The sequence below is a fragment of the Myxocyprinus asiaticus genome, chromosome 4, assembly GCF_019703515.2.
Source record: "Myxocyprinus asiaticus isolate MX2 ecotype Aquarium Trade chromosome 4, UBuf_Myxa_2, whole genome shotgun sequence".
Classification (NCBI taxonomy): Eukaryota; Metazoa; Chordata; class Actinopteri; order Cypriniformes; family Catostomidae; genus Myxocyprinus; species Myxocyprinus asiaticus.
In genome coordinates this window covers 13954524-13972800 of record NC_059347.1, presented here as the reverse complement: position 1 = coordinate 13972800, position 18277 = coordinate 13954524, and the positions used below count along the sequence as shown (strand labels likewise).

The window sequence follows — 18277 nt, the reverse complement described above, 5'->3', positions numbered from 1 at the left end:
CATGCAGATTTCAGATATAAAAACAGGTAGACGAGTATCTATATCCACAGTTAAAGTTCCTGTTTCTTGAACGCCCGAGTGAGTTATGTATATCTATATCAAACAGTATCCACCTCTAACAAACTTAATCAGCGAACAGATCAGCTGAATGTAAACAAGTTCACTGAAACTGAGGTAAGGTACAAAGGGTGGTTTCACATATAGTACATTTTAAGTGAACCAAACCCAGTTCGTTTAAAGTGAACCAGAAAGGGAACCAGACGGAAATGACCTCAGTGCTTTTGGTGTTCACAATTTAAGTGGACTTAAAAGAGGACCAAGTTTCTTTTTTGGTCCTCTTTACATTAATGTGGTCTCAAACCCCTTGTTGTTCACACCACAGCTCCTTAAGAACTCAGACTCCATTGCAGCTAGGGCTGTCATGATTATGAAATTTGGCTGACAATAATTTTTCATAAATAATTGTGAGTATTATGATAAGCAATTTTCATACAAATTGTCATACTTCTTATTACAGATAGGCCTACACCTTAAGTAGTAATTTATTGATGTTTAACTTGAAATCATATTATAAAATGGGTCTATATGATTATGTTTAAGGCTTTAAAGAATATAGAATTTTTCTTTAAAAATTATTGCACAGGGATAGAATTACATAAAAAGTTATATTTTATATGTTATATAATTTATGAAACTCAGACAACACTGCCAATTATATTACATTATGCAATAGTAATAATTTATGCTGTATTTCTGTCTTAAATTCTTCACTCTCTCTCGTTATGTTAAGGCTCTACGATAAAACCTGCAAGCTCTTATTTTGCATGAAGGAAAACATTTGAAATTCTATGTGCATTTGAAAATATGTTTCTTTATCATCTTGAGAGTAATGGAGCGAGCAAGCATCTCCTCCTGCATGTCATTTACATTGTGTGTATGAGCCAAGAACATTTGCCATTGCGCAAATAAAATGAAAGTGAAACTATAAAAATCCTCGCTTGTATTTTCGTGGGAGTTTGGCAGGACCTCCGTAGACGGTACGCCCATCAGAGCACTTTAAAGCGGTTCATCTTAATGTACTGCTCTGAATGCAGCCGGTCTGTTCATTTTAGGTGCTCAAATAATACAACAAGAACGGAATATGAGACACAAAATCACGTCATGGTAATCATGATATATCTATAATCGCTTAAAATTCCCATATGTGGACAGTAAATTGTGACTGGAATATGAATTATGTATTGCAGCTATATATGGCAAGCAACGAGGTACTTATGTTATAAAATGCAAAGCGGACTGGTACCTCTTCGCTTTCACATCGCACCACAAAAGGACCCACAAACAGACCTTACTCGGACAACCTCCTGAGGTGTCCTTTTAGGGGGGTCTGAGACCATTTGGTTTGTTCACATATACACATTGTACCGCTCTGAGAGCGCTTGGAGTGCTCAAACGAACTAGGTGTGAAAATGCCCTAACAGACATTTTCAGACTTATTTATTGTGATAATCAAAGTGTTTGTTCAGAGTTACTTGTTTTATGTTTTTATCAAAAAGTGCATTGTTCACGCAGTCACTTGAATAAGAGCGCATGCGCTCTCTCCCTCTATCACACACGCAGCGGGCGCTGAGATTGTGGAAGGCACGCAAAGCAAAGCTGATTAAAATGAAACTGATACGGGTTCAACTGGAGGACAGTGAATTAAACTGACTATAGAGAGCACTTCAGTGTAAAAACAGGCAAATCCCGGGCATGTAAGGCGATTTAGAAATCTCGGTCTGACTTTTTTAAAGTCCCTTTCGGGGGTAAGGACGTATTGTCACCCTAAACAAGTAGACATTACAGCTTTTCCTACTTGCATTACAACTTGTGGACAGTTTTCCCACTTCCTTTGGTGATTGTTGTGCTGCACTGATGACTGAACAGATGAATGCTCTGACATCACGATCTGCATATATCTTCTCCCTCCTAACGAATATTATCCATAACAAGCTAAATTAAACATTAAACATGATTGTCACTAGAAGGCAAAATGCAACTGTCGTATCCAGAGGTCAGAGATGGTGAAATGGGGTTTTCTCCTGTCAGTCATTGATGCTCTATGAGAGTTTGGGCATACTAAGATGGCAGCACGAACACTTCTGGTGGCTTCACCTCCTGCTGGCAGTTAAACGTTGCATCAGCGATCCAGTTCTATTTATATATCAGTGGTTTACACGCATATTGTTTGTCTTGTTGCTATACTTTTGAAAAAGTATTTTAACGTTAAAAAATTGGACACACTTCCATTGTAAGTGCCTCACTTTAACCCAGATTTGAGCTTTTTTTAAAATGTCAAAAATGTTTGTGGTAATCAATATTATGCCACAAACACTGTTGATTGAGCTTAACTTGTACTGAACCCAGAATATTCCTTTAACCGGTTTTGTTTCAGGGCTCAGGTTTTACATTGGACATCAAGATCAAAACAAAAGTAAAAAAAGTATCCTTAAAATGAAGCATTGAAATGTAATTGTGAAGAGGAGGAGGGCGTGGACGAGCCGTGATGATGCACGGCCAGTGAGATAAAGGGGAGCCAGAGACGCCAGTTCGGGATAGAGAGAGAGATGCATGCGGCCGCGTTGTGTGTGTGTGTGTGTGTGTGTGTGTGTGTGTGTGTGTTTTTATGTTTTATGCTGGTTTAAGTTTATGTTTACCATTAAACTTTATGTTGACTGTTCAGCCAGTTCCCACCTCCTCCTTGCCCACCTTTACCTGTAACAGTAATGTTACCATGAGCTGCGGAGGCCCAACAATATGCAAAATTGTTAACATGACATAAGCTTTTTTTTTATAGTTTGAAAATTTAGTTTTGAAATGTGTCTTGAATTTCAATGGTTTCACATTCCCAGCTGCCAATAATTCACTACTTAAAACACATTTTGGTCAAAACAAACCACATACAGTTGATGTCATAAGTTTACATACACCTTAGACAAATACATTTAAACTCAGTTTTTCACAATTCCTGACATTTAATCATAGAAAACATTCCCTGTTTTAGGTCAGTTAGGATCACTACTTTATTTTAAGAATGTGAAATGTCAGAATAATAGTAGAGAGAATGATTTATTTTAGCTTTTATTTCTTTCATCACTTTCCCAGTGGGTCAGAAGTTCACATACACTTTGTTAGTATTTGGTAGCATTGCCTTTAAATTGTTTAACTTAGGTCAAACATTTTGGGTAGCCTTCCACAAACTTCTCACAATAAGTTTCTGGAATTTTGGCCCATTCCTCCAGACAGAACTGGTGTAACTGAGTCAGGTTTGTAGGCCTCCTTGTTAGAACATGCTTTTTCAGATCTGCCCAGAAAATTTGTGGTTGAGATGTTTGCCCAGAAAATCTGATTGAGGTCAGAGCTTTGTTTTGGCCACTCCAATACCTTGACTTTGTTGTCCTTAAGCCATTTTCCCACAACATTAGAGGTATGCTTGGGGGTCATTGTCCATTTGGAAGACCCATTTGTGACCGAGATTTAACTTCATTGTTGATGTCTTGAAATGTTGCTTCAATATATCCACTTAATTTTCCTTCCTCATGATCTATTTTGTGAAGTGCACCAGTCCCTTCTGCAGTAATGCACCCCACAACATGATACTGCCACCCCGGTTGGGATGGTGTTCTTGGGCTTGCACGCCTCACCCTTTTTCCTCCAAACATAACAATGGTCATTATAGCCAAACAGTTAAATTTTTGTTTCATCAGACTAGAGGACATTTCTCCAAAAAGTAAGATCTTTGTCCCCATGTGCACTAGCAAACTGTAGTCTGACTTTTTTATGGCGGTTTTGGAGCATTGGCTTCTTCCTTGCTGAGCAGCCTTTCAGGTAATGTCAACATAGGAATTGTTTTACTGTGGATATAGATACTTGTCTACCTGTTTCCTCCAGCATCTTCACAAGGTCCTTTGCTGTTGTTCTGGGATTGATTTGCACTTTATGCACCAAAATACGTTCATCTCTAGGAGACAGAATGCATCTCCTTCCTGAGCGGTATGATTGCTGTGTGGTCCCATGGTGTTTATACTTGCGTACTGTTGTTTGTACAGATGAATGTGGTACCTTCAGGTGTTTGGAAATTGTTCCCAAGGATGAACCAGACTTGTGGAGATCCACAATTTTTTTTCTGAGGTCTTGGCTGATTTATTTTGATTTTCCCATGATGTCAAGCAAAGAAGCACTGAGTTTGAAGGTAGGCCTTAAAATACATCCACAGGTACACATTCAATTCAGTACACCTCCTATCAGAAGCTAATTGGCTAATTGTCTAAAAGCTTGACATCATTTTCTGGAATTTTCCAAGCTGCTTAAAGGCACAGTTAACTTAGTGTATGTAAACTTCTGATCCACTGGAATTGTGATATAGTCAATTAAAAGTGAAACAATCTGTCTATAAACAATTGTTGGAAAAATTACTCGTGTCATGCACAAAGTAGATGTGCTAAACGACTTGCCAAAACGATAATTTGCTAATATGAAATCTGTGGAGTGGTTAAAAAATTAGATTTAATGACTTCAACCTAAGTGTATGTAAACTTCTGACTTCAACTGTAAATCTTTGTTGCAAGTGAACCTGTATACTGTATATTGGGTCATGTTTTCTTTCATCTTGCGTAGTGTTGTTCATGGTTTTCAAGAATGAGGGCATGTTGGCATCTGTCTGACTTTGCTAGCTTCTACCAAGTCACAAAATACCATAGAGCTTTACTGGAAGCACTGCGTTTGACGTAAAAAAAAAAAAAAAAAAATTTAAATTAAAATTGGAAAAATAATCTCTCCTATTTATTTTGCTGTTATTAACCTAACAATGCGTGATTAAATGGTTCATTGCATTTTATTTTTTTGCCTTTACCATTGGTTTTTTTCCCTCTATTAGAACAGACCTGTTACCAATTTTTCAGTTGTGTGACCCACTATTTGAGAACCACTCTACTAGTAAATATTTAGAAATTAATTAAATAGCAGCATGTTATTTTCAATCTTTCAATTTATTATCAATCTTACGTGTTCAAAGAAGTAAATGACTTTGTGCCATTGGTAAATATTACATATAATTACAAGGTCAACACTCGCATTGAGAGTAACAGGAGGGGATGGGCTGGGAATATATGTTAAACATACAGAACAGGCAGCATTCACTGTTGAGGAATGTAGTGCTAACCTTGGCAAGTGGCATGTGGGAATGTAATATACATTAGTGCTTTGGGTTAGAATTCCAATTAAAGTATCTTTGAAAACAGCTCTAGGTTCAAGCTGAAGCCAAATTAAAAATCCAACACCAAGATTAATTCGCTATTGATTAGACATGTAGAAAAAGTGTTTTTCCAAGATGGCCTTGGCTGACACCGAATCAAGATTTTTTGGCAGGCATGAGCAGGTTTTATTTAGCCGAATCAGGTCTAGCATAATGATTCAATTTCTTTTTCTGCCACATACATAGAGGTGTATCTTCGGAATAAATCAAGTTGTCTGTGCTCTAGAGGCTGCCCAGTGCGTTATGGAATGTGGGAACTGCAGATAAGTCAATAAATTCCAATCTGTGCTGGCACAGTTTTTTATTTTTATTTTTTATGTTAGGTAGTGGGAATGACACTTTTTATATTTTCCTGCCATGCTAATATGTGTTGTTGAACATCATTTGTCAACATATTTTCGAAATGGTCTAACTGCCATTGAACCGATATAACTTAAATCAATTCCACATCCTCCCGACATAGACACTTGATACAGGAAATGTGTAGCCTAGGACTCCCCTTTCTTTTTTTTCTCCCAATTTGGGGAGTTAAAGTTGTGTCCAGTTAAAAATTGTTTAAACTTTGAAAAGCATGTCCCGTGACCCCTTCATTTTGTTGCACTGTATCCAAATGTTTTTAAAAGCTCATCTTGTTGCCTGCCCTCAACAAATGTTGTTTTTTGCATGTACAACTGCACGTTTCCTGTACAGCTGGAGTTGCGCTGACTGCCCCCTGTTGACTGCAACTTTCAAAAACATGAAGGTGGCACTCAAAGCTTTTTTAGTCAAGTTCCTCAGATGGTAGGAATATTCCTTCTTACGGAATTACGTACGGGTCAGGGGGCATGATTAATTGCGTACATTTTTGTATTGATTTTTTTTATGGTTTTAATTTTCTTTTGTTATATATTTAATCACACTAAATGAACATGCTAAATCAAAAGCCCTAATAACAATTGCCTGATGATAATATGTCTCTGATAGCTAATACTAATTTAAAATTAAAAAATAGCTAACACCAAATGAGTTAAATTATTGGAATCCATGTTTCTTGTTTACAGCTGCAAGAAGCCAAATTTCAATCATCGTAATTTTGAAAGTGGCTCCTGTGTTCCGTACGGACACAGAACGGTAATTTATGGGATTCACTCCAGCATTTAAATGCAGTTGTCACTTGAAACTTTGCAGTGTGTATGTGGCCATTGTGACTATGCAATCACCACCCGCAATACAATACGCAATAAATACAAGAAAGAAGACAAATCGCAATTCAGTATGCAAATATTACAATCGGTGTCTGAAATTAACTTTTGCATGGAGGGGCAATATTTTCCTCCTGAATTTGATTTTCATGGGCATTTGTTTACCTTTATATGGGCATGTGTTTTCTAATCATATAAAGAAATGTCAAATACTTAAATATAACCAGTATATTAACATAAATTATCTATAATTATATCTTATGTTTTATGCAGTAATATGTATATCTAGGACTAGATCTAGAATACAATATTAAGAAATTGATCAGATGTTACAATTAAAACACAGAACCCATTATGAGGGCATTTTTGGCCCCCACATTTTGAATTTTGGGGGCAATTTTGCCCTGAGCCCCTGTACATTTTTAACCCTAATTACAGTGACGTCATTGCTGTCATTTCGATTTTTTTAAATGGTGAACATTCTTATGGGAGACTTTCAAACATTAGTCTAATTTATAAAAAAGCAAAAATAGACAGCACTTCTTGCAAGTACTGTTTTGAATCAAATATGACAAAGAAAAGGTCATAGTAGGCAAAATTTTGAAGTCTTACGGTTAAGGAAAGGTTGTTAATAATCCTACCACAGCTGGCCATTGGCTCATCCTTTTGGCCAATAAAGCGCCATGATTGATTCGAGAATAAAATCATAATTTCAGACAGGGAAATAAAGAGTCATTTTGAAAATTTTTGTCAATAACATGCTGAGCTGGTGCTCTTTATTTTGCTGCCGTCGCTCTTATTACCGTCCTCCAGAGGGCTGTGCTGTACGATTCACCAACTGAAATAGGCGGCATTACAGAGAAAAGCTGCTGACTGGCGATCAGGGCTCGAGAACACTTGTCCTAATAAGGGAAGGCATTACCCAAGTGTCTACTGTCTGCTGAAGGAAATAATTATTCTGCAGCTGTGCTACTAAAAACGGAGCGGAAAAGCACAATAAATCTGAAAAAACTGAAATGTTAGTTACTGTAATGCTGTAGATGTGGGAAGTGCTTTACTGTGAAAACCTTAAAGAAAAGATGACTGTGAGTGGTGAAACATTTTCTAGCTCCACTCTTTCTCAAAGATTCTCTTTTCTCTGGCACAGATCAACCAAAAATGACTTTCTTTAAGATATTTTGGAGAATCTCCCAAGCTGCTCTTTTTCCAATATATTTAAAGCATACAGTGACCAGGGGCTGTCAAACATAAAGAAGGACAACAAGCAAAACGACCATAACAGTAGTTATGGTGCCATGACACCCTTCTTTACCATACATTCTCTAAAACATCTCATTTTGTTTGCTCTTGAATGGAGAAAAGCATAAAGGTTTGAAATGAATGGAAGTGGAGTAAATTATGATGGAAATATTTTTATTGGGTGAACTATCTAAGATGATAAAATGTTTCTCTCTCTTTCTCTCTATGCGGCAGACTGGTAGACAACGGTCAGCTGGAGGTGGCCACAGGAGGCTGGGTGATGCCTGATGAAGCCAACACGCACTACTTTGCATTGATAGATCAGTTAATTGAAGGCCACCAATGGCTTGAGAGAAATTTGGGTATGTACATTCATTCCTTGAAGCCCCCTTTACCTCCTTTCTGCTTATGTTAACCTCTTGAGACCCGGGTGAAATTGCTGTGTGCATTTACCATTTCCCTTTATGATTTGTAACTTGTAGCACCTGATAACCATACAAACAAAGCAGTTTCTTAGAGAAACAAATGGTTTGCCTAAACATTTTGGGGACAGCGGTTCTATGTAATGGGATTTCTAATTAATACCAATACAATTTTCTTTTTTAAATAATGTTTTCTCTACTTTAGCAAATAAATCTCAATGTTTCTCTTCCTACATTGTCAAACAAACAAGTGGTAGCCAGTGCTGTAACATTACATTTGTAAAATCAGAAATGAGCTTCACCAATTCTGAATCAAATTAATGGTCAACATAGTCCAGTGACTGCCAATCATGTTGATCTGTGCAAAATGTCATCTGCAGCCTAGTATTAAACTCCTAACCTCATTTTAGAAGTGAATTCACTTGGCTGCATAGTAGAGCTGCACGATCCTGGATTTTTTTTGCTTGGAATAAAGATCACGATTCTTTTACAATTTTGAACAATTTTTTTATTTCAGTGATTTACAAAACCTGAGCATTATTGTCTTGCACTGGTAAATAAATAAGTAAATATGCTTTAAAAAACACTCTTTAAAGTAAAACGATGGAGCCTTCAGTGTTTCTTTTAAAAACGTTGCTTCCAGCTTTTAAAGGAATTATTCAAGACCCAGTAATTAAATGGAGAACAGAGTAAACAGTGCTTTAAGTTTTCAGTAACAGTAGCAATTAAACATTTAAAAAAATATATATACAGTATTTACAGGGTTGGGAGGGTTACTTTTGAAATGTATTCCACTACAGATTACAGAACACATGCTGTAAAATGTCATTTGTAATGTATTCTGTTAGATTACTCAAGGTCAGTAACGTATTCTAAATACTTTGGATTACTTCTTCAGCACTGGTAGATTTTTTTCACTTGTTTTGACTATAAAAACTCTGCCAGTACAGTAAGACAAAATACACATGTTAAAAATACATTCTCTGAAAAACCTAAATATCTTATGCAGTGTTGTTTCTAAAACAAGATAAATCTAATTGATCTTGTTTTAAGGATTTTTAGATATTTTTACTGGAAAACAATACAAAAATTATTATCAAGAATATGATTTTTGCTCTAATATCAAAGGTCTTACTAGAAAAAAAGAAATTATGATCCAATGTGAATTTTCTTGATAAAAAAATATGATCGTGCCTGGTAACGTGCATGTAAAATGGCTAGAAATAACATTTTATCTTAGAGTAAAGCTGACAATTTACGCAAGGTTTATTTCTATTTCTTCTGCTCCAATCATACTTCAAACTTACTTCTCTGTCTGCTCGTATGAATGTAACACATCATAAGAAAGTGTTTCACTGCTGTTCAAATGCACTTTGGATCACATCATTTATATGTATAAATGTTTTCCATCTGAAAGGACTAAATATTAAATGAAACAAATGACAACAAAATGCAAAGTAATCTCTTCAGTAATCAAAATACTTTTTGAATGTAACTGTATTCTAAATACCAATGATTTAAATTGTAACTGTAGTGGAATACAGTTACTTATATTTTGTATTTTAAATACGTAATCCTGTTACATGTATTCCGTTACTCCCCAACCCTGTATATGTATATACAAATAATATAAAAACATTCAAACAAGTAATCTAATGCAAAATAAAACTACTTAAATTATTGACAGTCATTACTGTGTGATTATTAGATATACATGAGTACTACTTGATGCAGTCAGAATGTCTGAATGTCTATAACAGAGAGCAGCACTTAAATCATTTACACATCAGACAGATCCAGCATTTTCAAATATATGATTTTTGTCCCATCTGCTTATATATTAACTGCAGTTTACATTATTTACATTAATATCCCGTCAAGCATTTTGACTAAAAAAGACCATTTGGCTATTCACGCACGCAGCTGCATTCATCACAGGACACAAGGGCACGCAGACACACAGTACGCATGTGAGCTTTTGAAAGTAGCCAGCTGAAATCAAACGACCGAATTGAGTCTGAGCTCGATACTGCCAATATTTGTTTAGCATCCATAGCTATTAAAATATTGACCATGTCAAGGAATGGGTCAGGAATGAGGACCCAAATGCAGGAATGAGTGAAAATACATTTTTTATTAGAACAACTAAAAACAGAGCAGGTAACACAAAACTCACACGGGGAAAGAAAACAAAACTTAAACTGGAAAAAGTATAATAACTAAGACCGACCGGGAACAGGGAACAAGACAGGAACAGACTGACTACTATCAAAACTCACAAAGTGATCTGACAAATACAAGAGGGAAAAGGGCACAATATATAGGCAAGGCACATGAGGAACAGGTGAAGGCAATTAACATAACAAGGACTAAATGAGGGAGAGTGACAAGGGTATAGGGAAGCACATGGCGAACAGAAACACAGACAGAGCCAATTACACATACACATGACAAACACACCCAAACAGAAAACAGGCAGAGACCGAAGGGCAGACAGAACAGGATCATGACAGAAATGAGCAGGGATTTCTTGCCACCCTTAGCCAGTCGCTGTGGCACCCTGCAGTTTGGGAAACACTGCGCTAATCTAACGTCTTTGGCCACTGCATTTCCTAGTTTATTCAGGAGGAGTTAGGAGTTTAAACTTCACCCATAAAAACGAGTCTCGAAGCAAATTTCAAAATTCAATTTGACCGCCTTACAAAGGCACGCCACTGGAATGTTAACATGCATAGCTGAATCATTGTCATTTAGGAATAAGAACGCCTGGGTTAACGAGGTTAACTAGCAAATGGTTGTTTATATTTCCACCATAAATCTAATAGCCTCAGAACAAGGGATGGCCCTTATTACCAGAGTACTTGAAAACAGGGGGCATTCACACAGCGCACATTCTTATATTCAAAAACAGCTAGACAGAGCACCAAAGATTGAATAGAATGGAACAGAATGCAGTGGTCTTGAGTTGCATTTTTAAAAGTTGTATAATAATTTTAAAAGTACGTTTATGACCGCGTTTACACCTGGTATTAAGATGCGTCTCGGGTGATCTGATCACATTTGGTCAGGCGAGACACATCGTTATTTAAACCAGGTCGCTTAAATGCGTTTCCTGTGACCACTTGTGATCGGATAGGAGGGTCTCTGATTTCATGACGACATACATCGATTACTGTCATTGTGTGATGACATCGCGTGATAATAAACTTTGAAAAAGTCAGAAAACACAAAGGAAGTGTGAATAAAACAAAGTTTTGTTACATTTACATTTACATTTATGCATTTGGCAGACGCTTTTATCCAAAGCGACTTACAGTGCCCTTATCACAGGGACAATCCCCCTGGAGGAACCTTGAGTTAAGTGCCTTGCTCAAGGACACAATGGTGGTGGCTGTGGGGATTGAACCAACAATCTTCTGCTTACCAGTTCAGTGCTTTAGTCAATTATCTCATTTATTACCCAACTACTTGCCAAATAAATAAATGGAAAATGAAATATTGATTAGAGTTGAAATTATTTTATTAGCTAACTTGTAGAGATTCCAGAGTTATTCAAGAAGAAGGAAAGATGACTCGCAATACCCGGATGATTGGTCAATATCACTTTAGCAGAGTGCTGACTAACGGGATCAGCCCATCAGAATCGAGTATTCCAGATATTATTTCACAGACATTACTCAAAAAACAAAGTTGACTATAGTTTGGACTCATGGATATCTAGTTACCCTACAACTACGTGCCTTAAAAAACACATAGTGTTTTAAAGATTTTTATCAAATCAGGCAAACTCTGGCAAATCTAGTGATTATTTCATGATTAGAAGCGTTCATTGTATCAACTTGGTACCTTATAAACACAACTGAATAAAAAAACGATTTGATTCCGAAAGTTGCGTACAGTAAGCCAGGCAGATTAGAGCCTGACAGATTGAGAAAGCGCTTTCTAGTTTTTTGTGCAATATACTTAAAACTCTTAAAATTGCAAAATAAATAAATAAAATTAAAGAGCATAGAGCAGTACAACAGCAAATAACATACATCTGATACTTACGTACATTGACAATCAATTAAAAACTATAGTGCAAACTCATTCTATCGCCCCTTGTCCCATCCCGAGTGCTCAACGGAGTTATCTGAAGCGGACTCAAGTGACCCAAATGCACATCCCTACTCAGAACCACATTTATAAAATGTTTCCTCTTTGAAGAGGCTGAGTTTCTGAAAAAGAAGTTTGCGGGGTTAAACTGTGTAATAATATCTATTTCAAACCCATTTACATTCTGAATCAACCTCAGCTCAGAGTTGTGGGTTTGCGTAACCCCTAACTGAATTTTAAACCTCTTAACTGCAATACTATAAGGAATTTTAGCTTCTCTACATTTTTATGCAAGCCAAATTGGCTCAAAGAGCTCTGGGAGGATTTTTTTTTAACCATTCATTATTAGTATATTAAAGCATGGAGCAAAGCCCTGGCTCTCATTACCCAACATCCACTCTACCATCTGCTGTCCTGATCTCTCATGTGACAGTGGACCAGATGTCAAATATAGATTGATTAGCGAGTCAGGTACTACATTGAGGCTTTGGCTTCCAAATCACATTGACTTTGCAGATGATGCCATACAACCTTATTTACCTGTATTACTTTGAGCAGAATTCCATGGTGCTGCTTTGAGGGTTTCTCATGCTCAGGTGGTCATGAATATAGACACCGATCTCTTCAGGATGCACTTGCTTTTCAAAATTACTTGTGTCTTCTCTATTCCACTCGCTTCCGTGTTCAGTGTATCACTTCTTTTCTGAATACTCTACCGAATTCTAACTGAATTTTTAAGCCTTTTTTTCTTTATCCATGCCCAAAAATCTGACCCTTCCAGAAATCAGCCCGATCTGGACTTTAGCTTCAGGTTGGGGTTGCACCAACTGTTCATAAGTTCTTATGTAAAGACCACATGAAATGGTTTGATGCATTTTTTTTTCTTGTGTTGGTGCATAAATAGCTAATAGCCTTTAGTTCATGGTACGGCCTGGCAAAACCAGCACAACTGAAGACAACGACAATGCAAAATTCAGTTTTAATTTCCTGGGGGCTTTGTAACTTCTAAATAGTTTTTTTTTGTAACTAGGGCTGTCAATCGATTACATTTTTCAATCAAATGAGTTACATGATATTCAGATTAATTCAGTTATTCGCAATTAATCGCATATATAGTAAATATTTGCTGAGAAAGCCCTTCAAATAACATAATTAAAATAATTCAATATATAATTCAATATATAAGTAATAAATAATTATAATAATACATAGTTATACCACGGGTCTGTTAAATGCTTGATTCTGATTGGTTCACGGACGTTCTAAGGTGTACAGTTATTTTTCAAGGAAACACACGGCTATAAAGTAGTTCCAGGTCTTGAACGCATAAGGGTTCCATGTCACTTCGCCGAATTATTTCAGTTATTTCAAAAAGCCGTACAGGCTACCACAACAAAATAACTAATTAAAAGTTATTGGTTAAAGTAAATCGGTTAAGAACGTCAAAACAGTGTCTAAATTATCCTACATTTATTTCAATTTCGGTTAAAAAGAGACACGCTCCCTTGTCTCCCCCGCACCTACACACACTCACACACACGCATGTGCGCGCACACACACGCTCACACACACACATACGCACGTGTGTGCACACACTCACACACACACACACACGCTCACACATACATAGGGACACACACACGCTCACACACACATGCTCACACACATTCGCTCACACACACACATTCGCTCACACATGCTCGCTCGCACAAACACACACATACGCTCACACACACACATAGGCATGCACACACACATACGCTCGCACACACACACACACACATATGCACGTGTGCGCACACGCTCACACATACGCACGTGTGCGCACACACTCACACACACATAGGGTCTCACACACACATACGGTCATACACACACACATACGCTCACACACACACACGCTCACACACACACATGCATGTGCGCGCACACGTTCACATACACTCGCACACACACACACATGCTCACACGCACGTGCGTGCACACACGCTCACACACACACATACACTCACACACACACTCGCTCACATACACACACATGCTCACACACATATGCTCACACACCCACACACACGTGCTCACACAAACACACATATGCTCACACACACACATGTGCACACACACATACGCTCACACATAAGCTCGCACACACATACACATACTCCGCTGCGTGTCGTGACCACATTAATAAAAAAATTATTCAGATAACCAAATAGCATTACATTATTGTGGCAGACAAGTAATGCATTGATAAGACAAAACGTGGCTTTAGAAGGCAGTGTATTGTTTCTTTCCATTTTATTGAACATAAGCCTATCATTGGCCTACAGTCCACAGCAATCCATTTTGCACCTGCGTCAGACAGACTTTTTGGAGCGTCTCACTTTGGTTGCATCGCATCATAATGCCTGTTTCACATCACGAGCGTGAGTAAGGCGTATGTGAATACATCGTAACTACAAATGCAGGCTCGCTAGAGGGGTTTTTTATTTATTTTTTTTACAGCGTTACAGCCGTGGCTCTGTACTGAAAATAAACTGTATGTAACTATTAGGGCTAGGAATTGATACCAATTTTCTGATTCAATTCTGATTCACAAGCTCTCAATTCAGTTTCGATTCGATATTGATTCATATGGGTATATTTCAATTATAATGTCCACATTGTTTACAAATCAACTCTCACGCAGCTAATGCTGTTCATTATCCAGGGGACCTTCTAACTGTGTACATTATGAAAATATACATTTTACTAATTGTATTTTATTAGTTTTTCATCATTTTGGTCACATTTTAGCTTTTTAAAAATGAAGAAATCCATGTATTCCATTAATAAATATGGTATTGTATTGCATCATATTATATTTTGTTAAATGTTTATTGTTTACATGCATAATTTGTACTGTTTACAAGTATTTACATTGATTTGTCCAACATGTGAGGGAGCGTCTGTAAATGAGCGCAAATGAACAAGAAAGGACTGAAATGGCTTTATCTCATTCGTGCTATTCGCGATTAAATCAAATATTAATTTTTAGTTGTTTTTGATCATCAACTGACTATAAAGATCAGAAAGGGTATTAAAAGTGACTTTAAATGACAAATGGGTTGCGTAGATCTCGTCTTTGGACACACATGGAACGTGTCAAACCAAACTTTTACTCTCAACACGGTGCTGAACTTCTTCACCACTTTAGTACACAATCAGTGGTGAGTGAAATCTGAACATTTACCAGCCAGTAGCTAATCAAAGACTTTTACTTGCATAGCACGGAATTTGTTTGCAAATGTGAGTGATTTTCTCATTTTAATGGAAGGTTGCACATACATAGAGTAAAAGACCGATCTTGGGATTTAAGAATCGAGTAACTATGTTGAGTATTTCCTTTATTAATAATCACAACTTATAAAATGGTTATCAGGTGTGGGCGATTGATAAGTCTAACTTTATTGTCTTGAAACCTTGTTTACATGATGCTGGTGTAACCTAATGTAGTTTTGTAGAATCTTTTCAATTAGTGGCAGTGAACACAATAAGCTCTGATCCTCACAAACATCATCATTCAGTGGAGAAACTAGTTTTGCACCTGAAGAGGAGAGCGACGAACTTTGTGTTTGCACAACAACACAGAACACGATCACTCGGTGTGGATCGATGATTCAGCTTTAAAGTCAGAAATAAGTTACATTTGTAAGCGGGAACTCGTGTTGAAAAGCTGTGCATTTAGTTTATATGTAGGGTTAAGCTTTAACTAATATTAATACATAGTGTGTAAGTCGTAATAGTGCGTAAAGTACGTTAAAACTTTACTCTTTAACAAGGCTAAGTTCTAACTTGTGCACAGCTGTTGCTTTGTCAGATGTGTCCCATGTTTGACCTAAGACGATAGTTTCAGCTAATGACTGTGGGAAAAGTAAGCTCATTAATTAATTAGTCAATTAAATATTTAAACGGTCATTCATTTTAGCTTTATTCATTAAAGCCTATTCTTCTTCTTTCTGTTGTTAATAGGAGTGAAGCCCAAGACTGGCTGGGCTGTGGATCCGTTCGGTCACACTCCTACCCAGGCTTATCTGCTCAGACAGGCCGGTCTGTCTAACATGCTGATCCAGAGAGTACACTACTCAGTGAAGAAACACTTCTCCTCTCAGAAGACTCTGGAGTTCTTCTGGAGGCAGAATTGGGGTGAGCCTGCCATCGATCTATGTAGGATGGGTTATAAAACAAGGATACTTTATTATTAAAGCATATTTATTATGTTATTGCCATATTAATGTAAACTAGTAATTATTATATATTTGTTTGCCGGTTACTAATTAAACTTGACACAACAGACAGAGGCAAAATAAGCATAAAGGGGATAGTTCACCCAAGAATGACATTTGATCGTAATGTACTCACCCTGATGTCTTTCGAAACCTGCATGATTTTGTTTGCCTCTGTGAAACACAAAAGGAGTTATTTAGCAGACTGTCCAAGCTGGTCTTTTCCATACAACGAAAGTAGATTGATGATTTCAGACTGTCAAGCTCCAAAAAGTACAAAAAAGCTCCATAAAAGTAGTCCATATGATTTATGCACTCTTCATACAAAGGTATTGCTGCCTTCTGGGAATTTCTTACTTTGCAGGTTGTAATTACTGTGTGGTGTGAAGTTCACATGATTTTGGTTTGAATAAAATGGGCTTATTGGTCAATTTCAGAGTAATTTTCTTTCTAATTTTCACTTCCCAACAAAGACTGGAAACATTTTATTACGGCAAAATGATGATCAATAGTTGTAAATTTGGTTTGTAATTGACGGCGTATCAGTGTATTTTATCACTCTTATGCTGCCAAAGAGAATGATGGGACATTTTATTTGGGTAGTTTTCAGGGTGTGAAATTAACTTTTTAGCCAATTTTTTTTTTTATTGCATTTTACAAGTGGATTTTACTGGCATATGAGACAAATAAACAATACTGTATTTTTAAAAGTGAACTGCTTTTTAAAGAATTGTATTGTTTTATTATTTATGAAATATGTAATTGCCAGATAGTCTGTTTAGAATTATTTTTCAGATTATTCACTTATTAAAACAAAACTGAATTTGTATTTTAATGTACATGTTGTCGGGGGCCTGGGTAGCTCAGCAAGTAAAGACACTGACTACCACACCTGGAGTTGCAAGTTCGAATCCAGGGTGTGCTGAGTGACTCCAGTCAGGCTTCCTAAGCAACCAATTGGCCTGGTTGCTAGGGTGGGTAGAGTCACGTTGGGTTAACCTCCTCGTGGTCACCATAATGTGGTTCTTGCTCTCGGTGAGGCGCGTGGTGAGTTGTGCGTGGATGCTGCAGAGAATATCGTGAGCCTCCACACGCGCTACATTTCCACGATAACGCGCTCAACAAGCCATGTGATAAGATGTGCACAGGCAACTGAGATTCGTCCTCCGCCACCCGGATTGAGGCGAGTCACTACACCACCATGAGGACCTAGAGCACATTGGGAATTGGGCATGCCAAATTGCGGAGAAAAGGGGAGAAACCCCCCCCCCCCCCAAAAAAGTACATGTTGTTATATGAATGACAAGTTAGTAACTCTCATCAGCCTAAACACAACACAGTAGCAGTTCTTGGTTTACTTGGAGTGAGTCAATTAATTCAGTTAGCTCCAACGGTTCATAAGTCTTTTTGATTCACTAAAAAGAGCCGCCTCATAGAGTCGTGCATCTGGGAATCGGACAGCAGTTTTTGATTCACTAAAAAGAACTGGATCAAAAGAGTCATTTGTTTGAGAATCCGATTACACTGTCGCTTGTTATGTCTCGCGGTGTAGATTCAAAAGAACTGGCTCAAAAGAGTATTTTGTTTAGGAATCTGTCTACTGGTAGTGCTTTATGCCTCGTCTCATGCTGTAGATTCAGTAGTGTTGCTGTGGCGCTTAACAGTAATACAGTAAACACTGTCTGTGTATTTTATTCTGGTTTTCTGTCTGCATCACCGGAATAATGCACGTTCAAGAACCGTTAACGAAACCGAATGTCATGAAAATCATTCAGTTTTTAT

At 37.3% G+C, this 18277-nt stretch overlaps 1 protein-coding gene across 1 annotated transcript in view; it reads left to right on the top strand.

Moving 5' to 3' along the window:
• Positions 1-18277, top strand: part of man2a1 (mannosidase, alpha, class 2A, member 1) — an 81194-nt gene that overhangs the window by 10242 nt on the left and 52675 nt on the right. Inside the window, exons 5-6 of the mRNA XM_051696068.1 lie at positions 7948-8075; positions 16242-16415. Of these exons, the coding sequence (XP_051552028.1) occupies positions 7948-8075; positions 16242-16415 (302 nt within the window). The remainder of the gene's footprint in view (positions 1-7947; positions 8076-16241; positions 16416-18277) is intronic.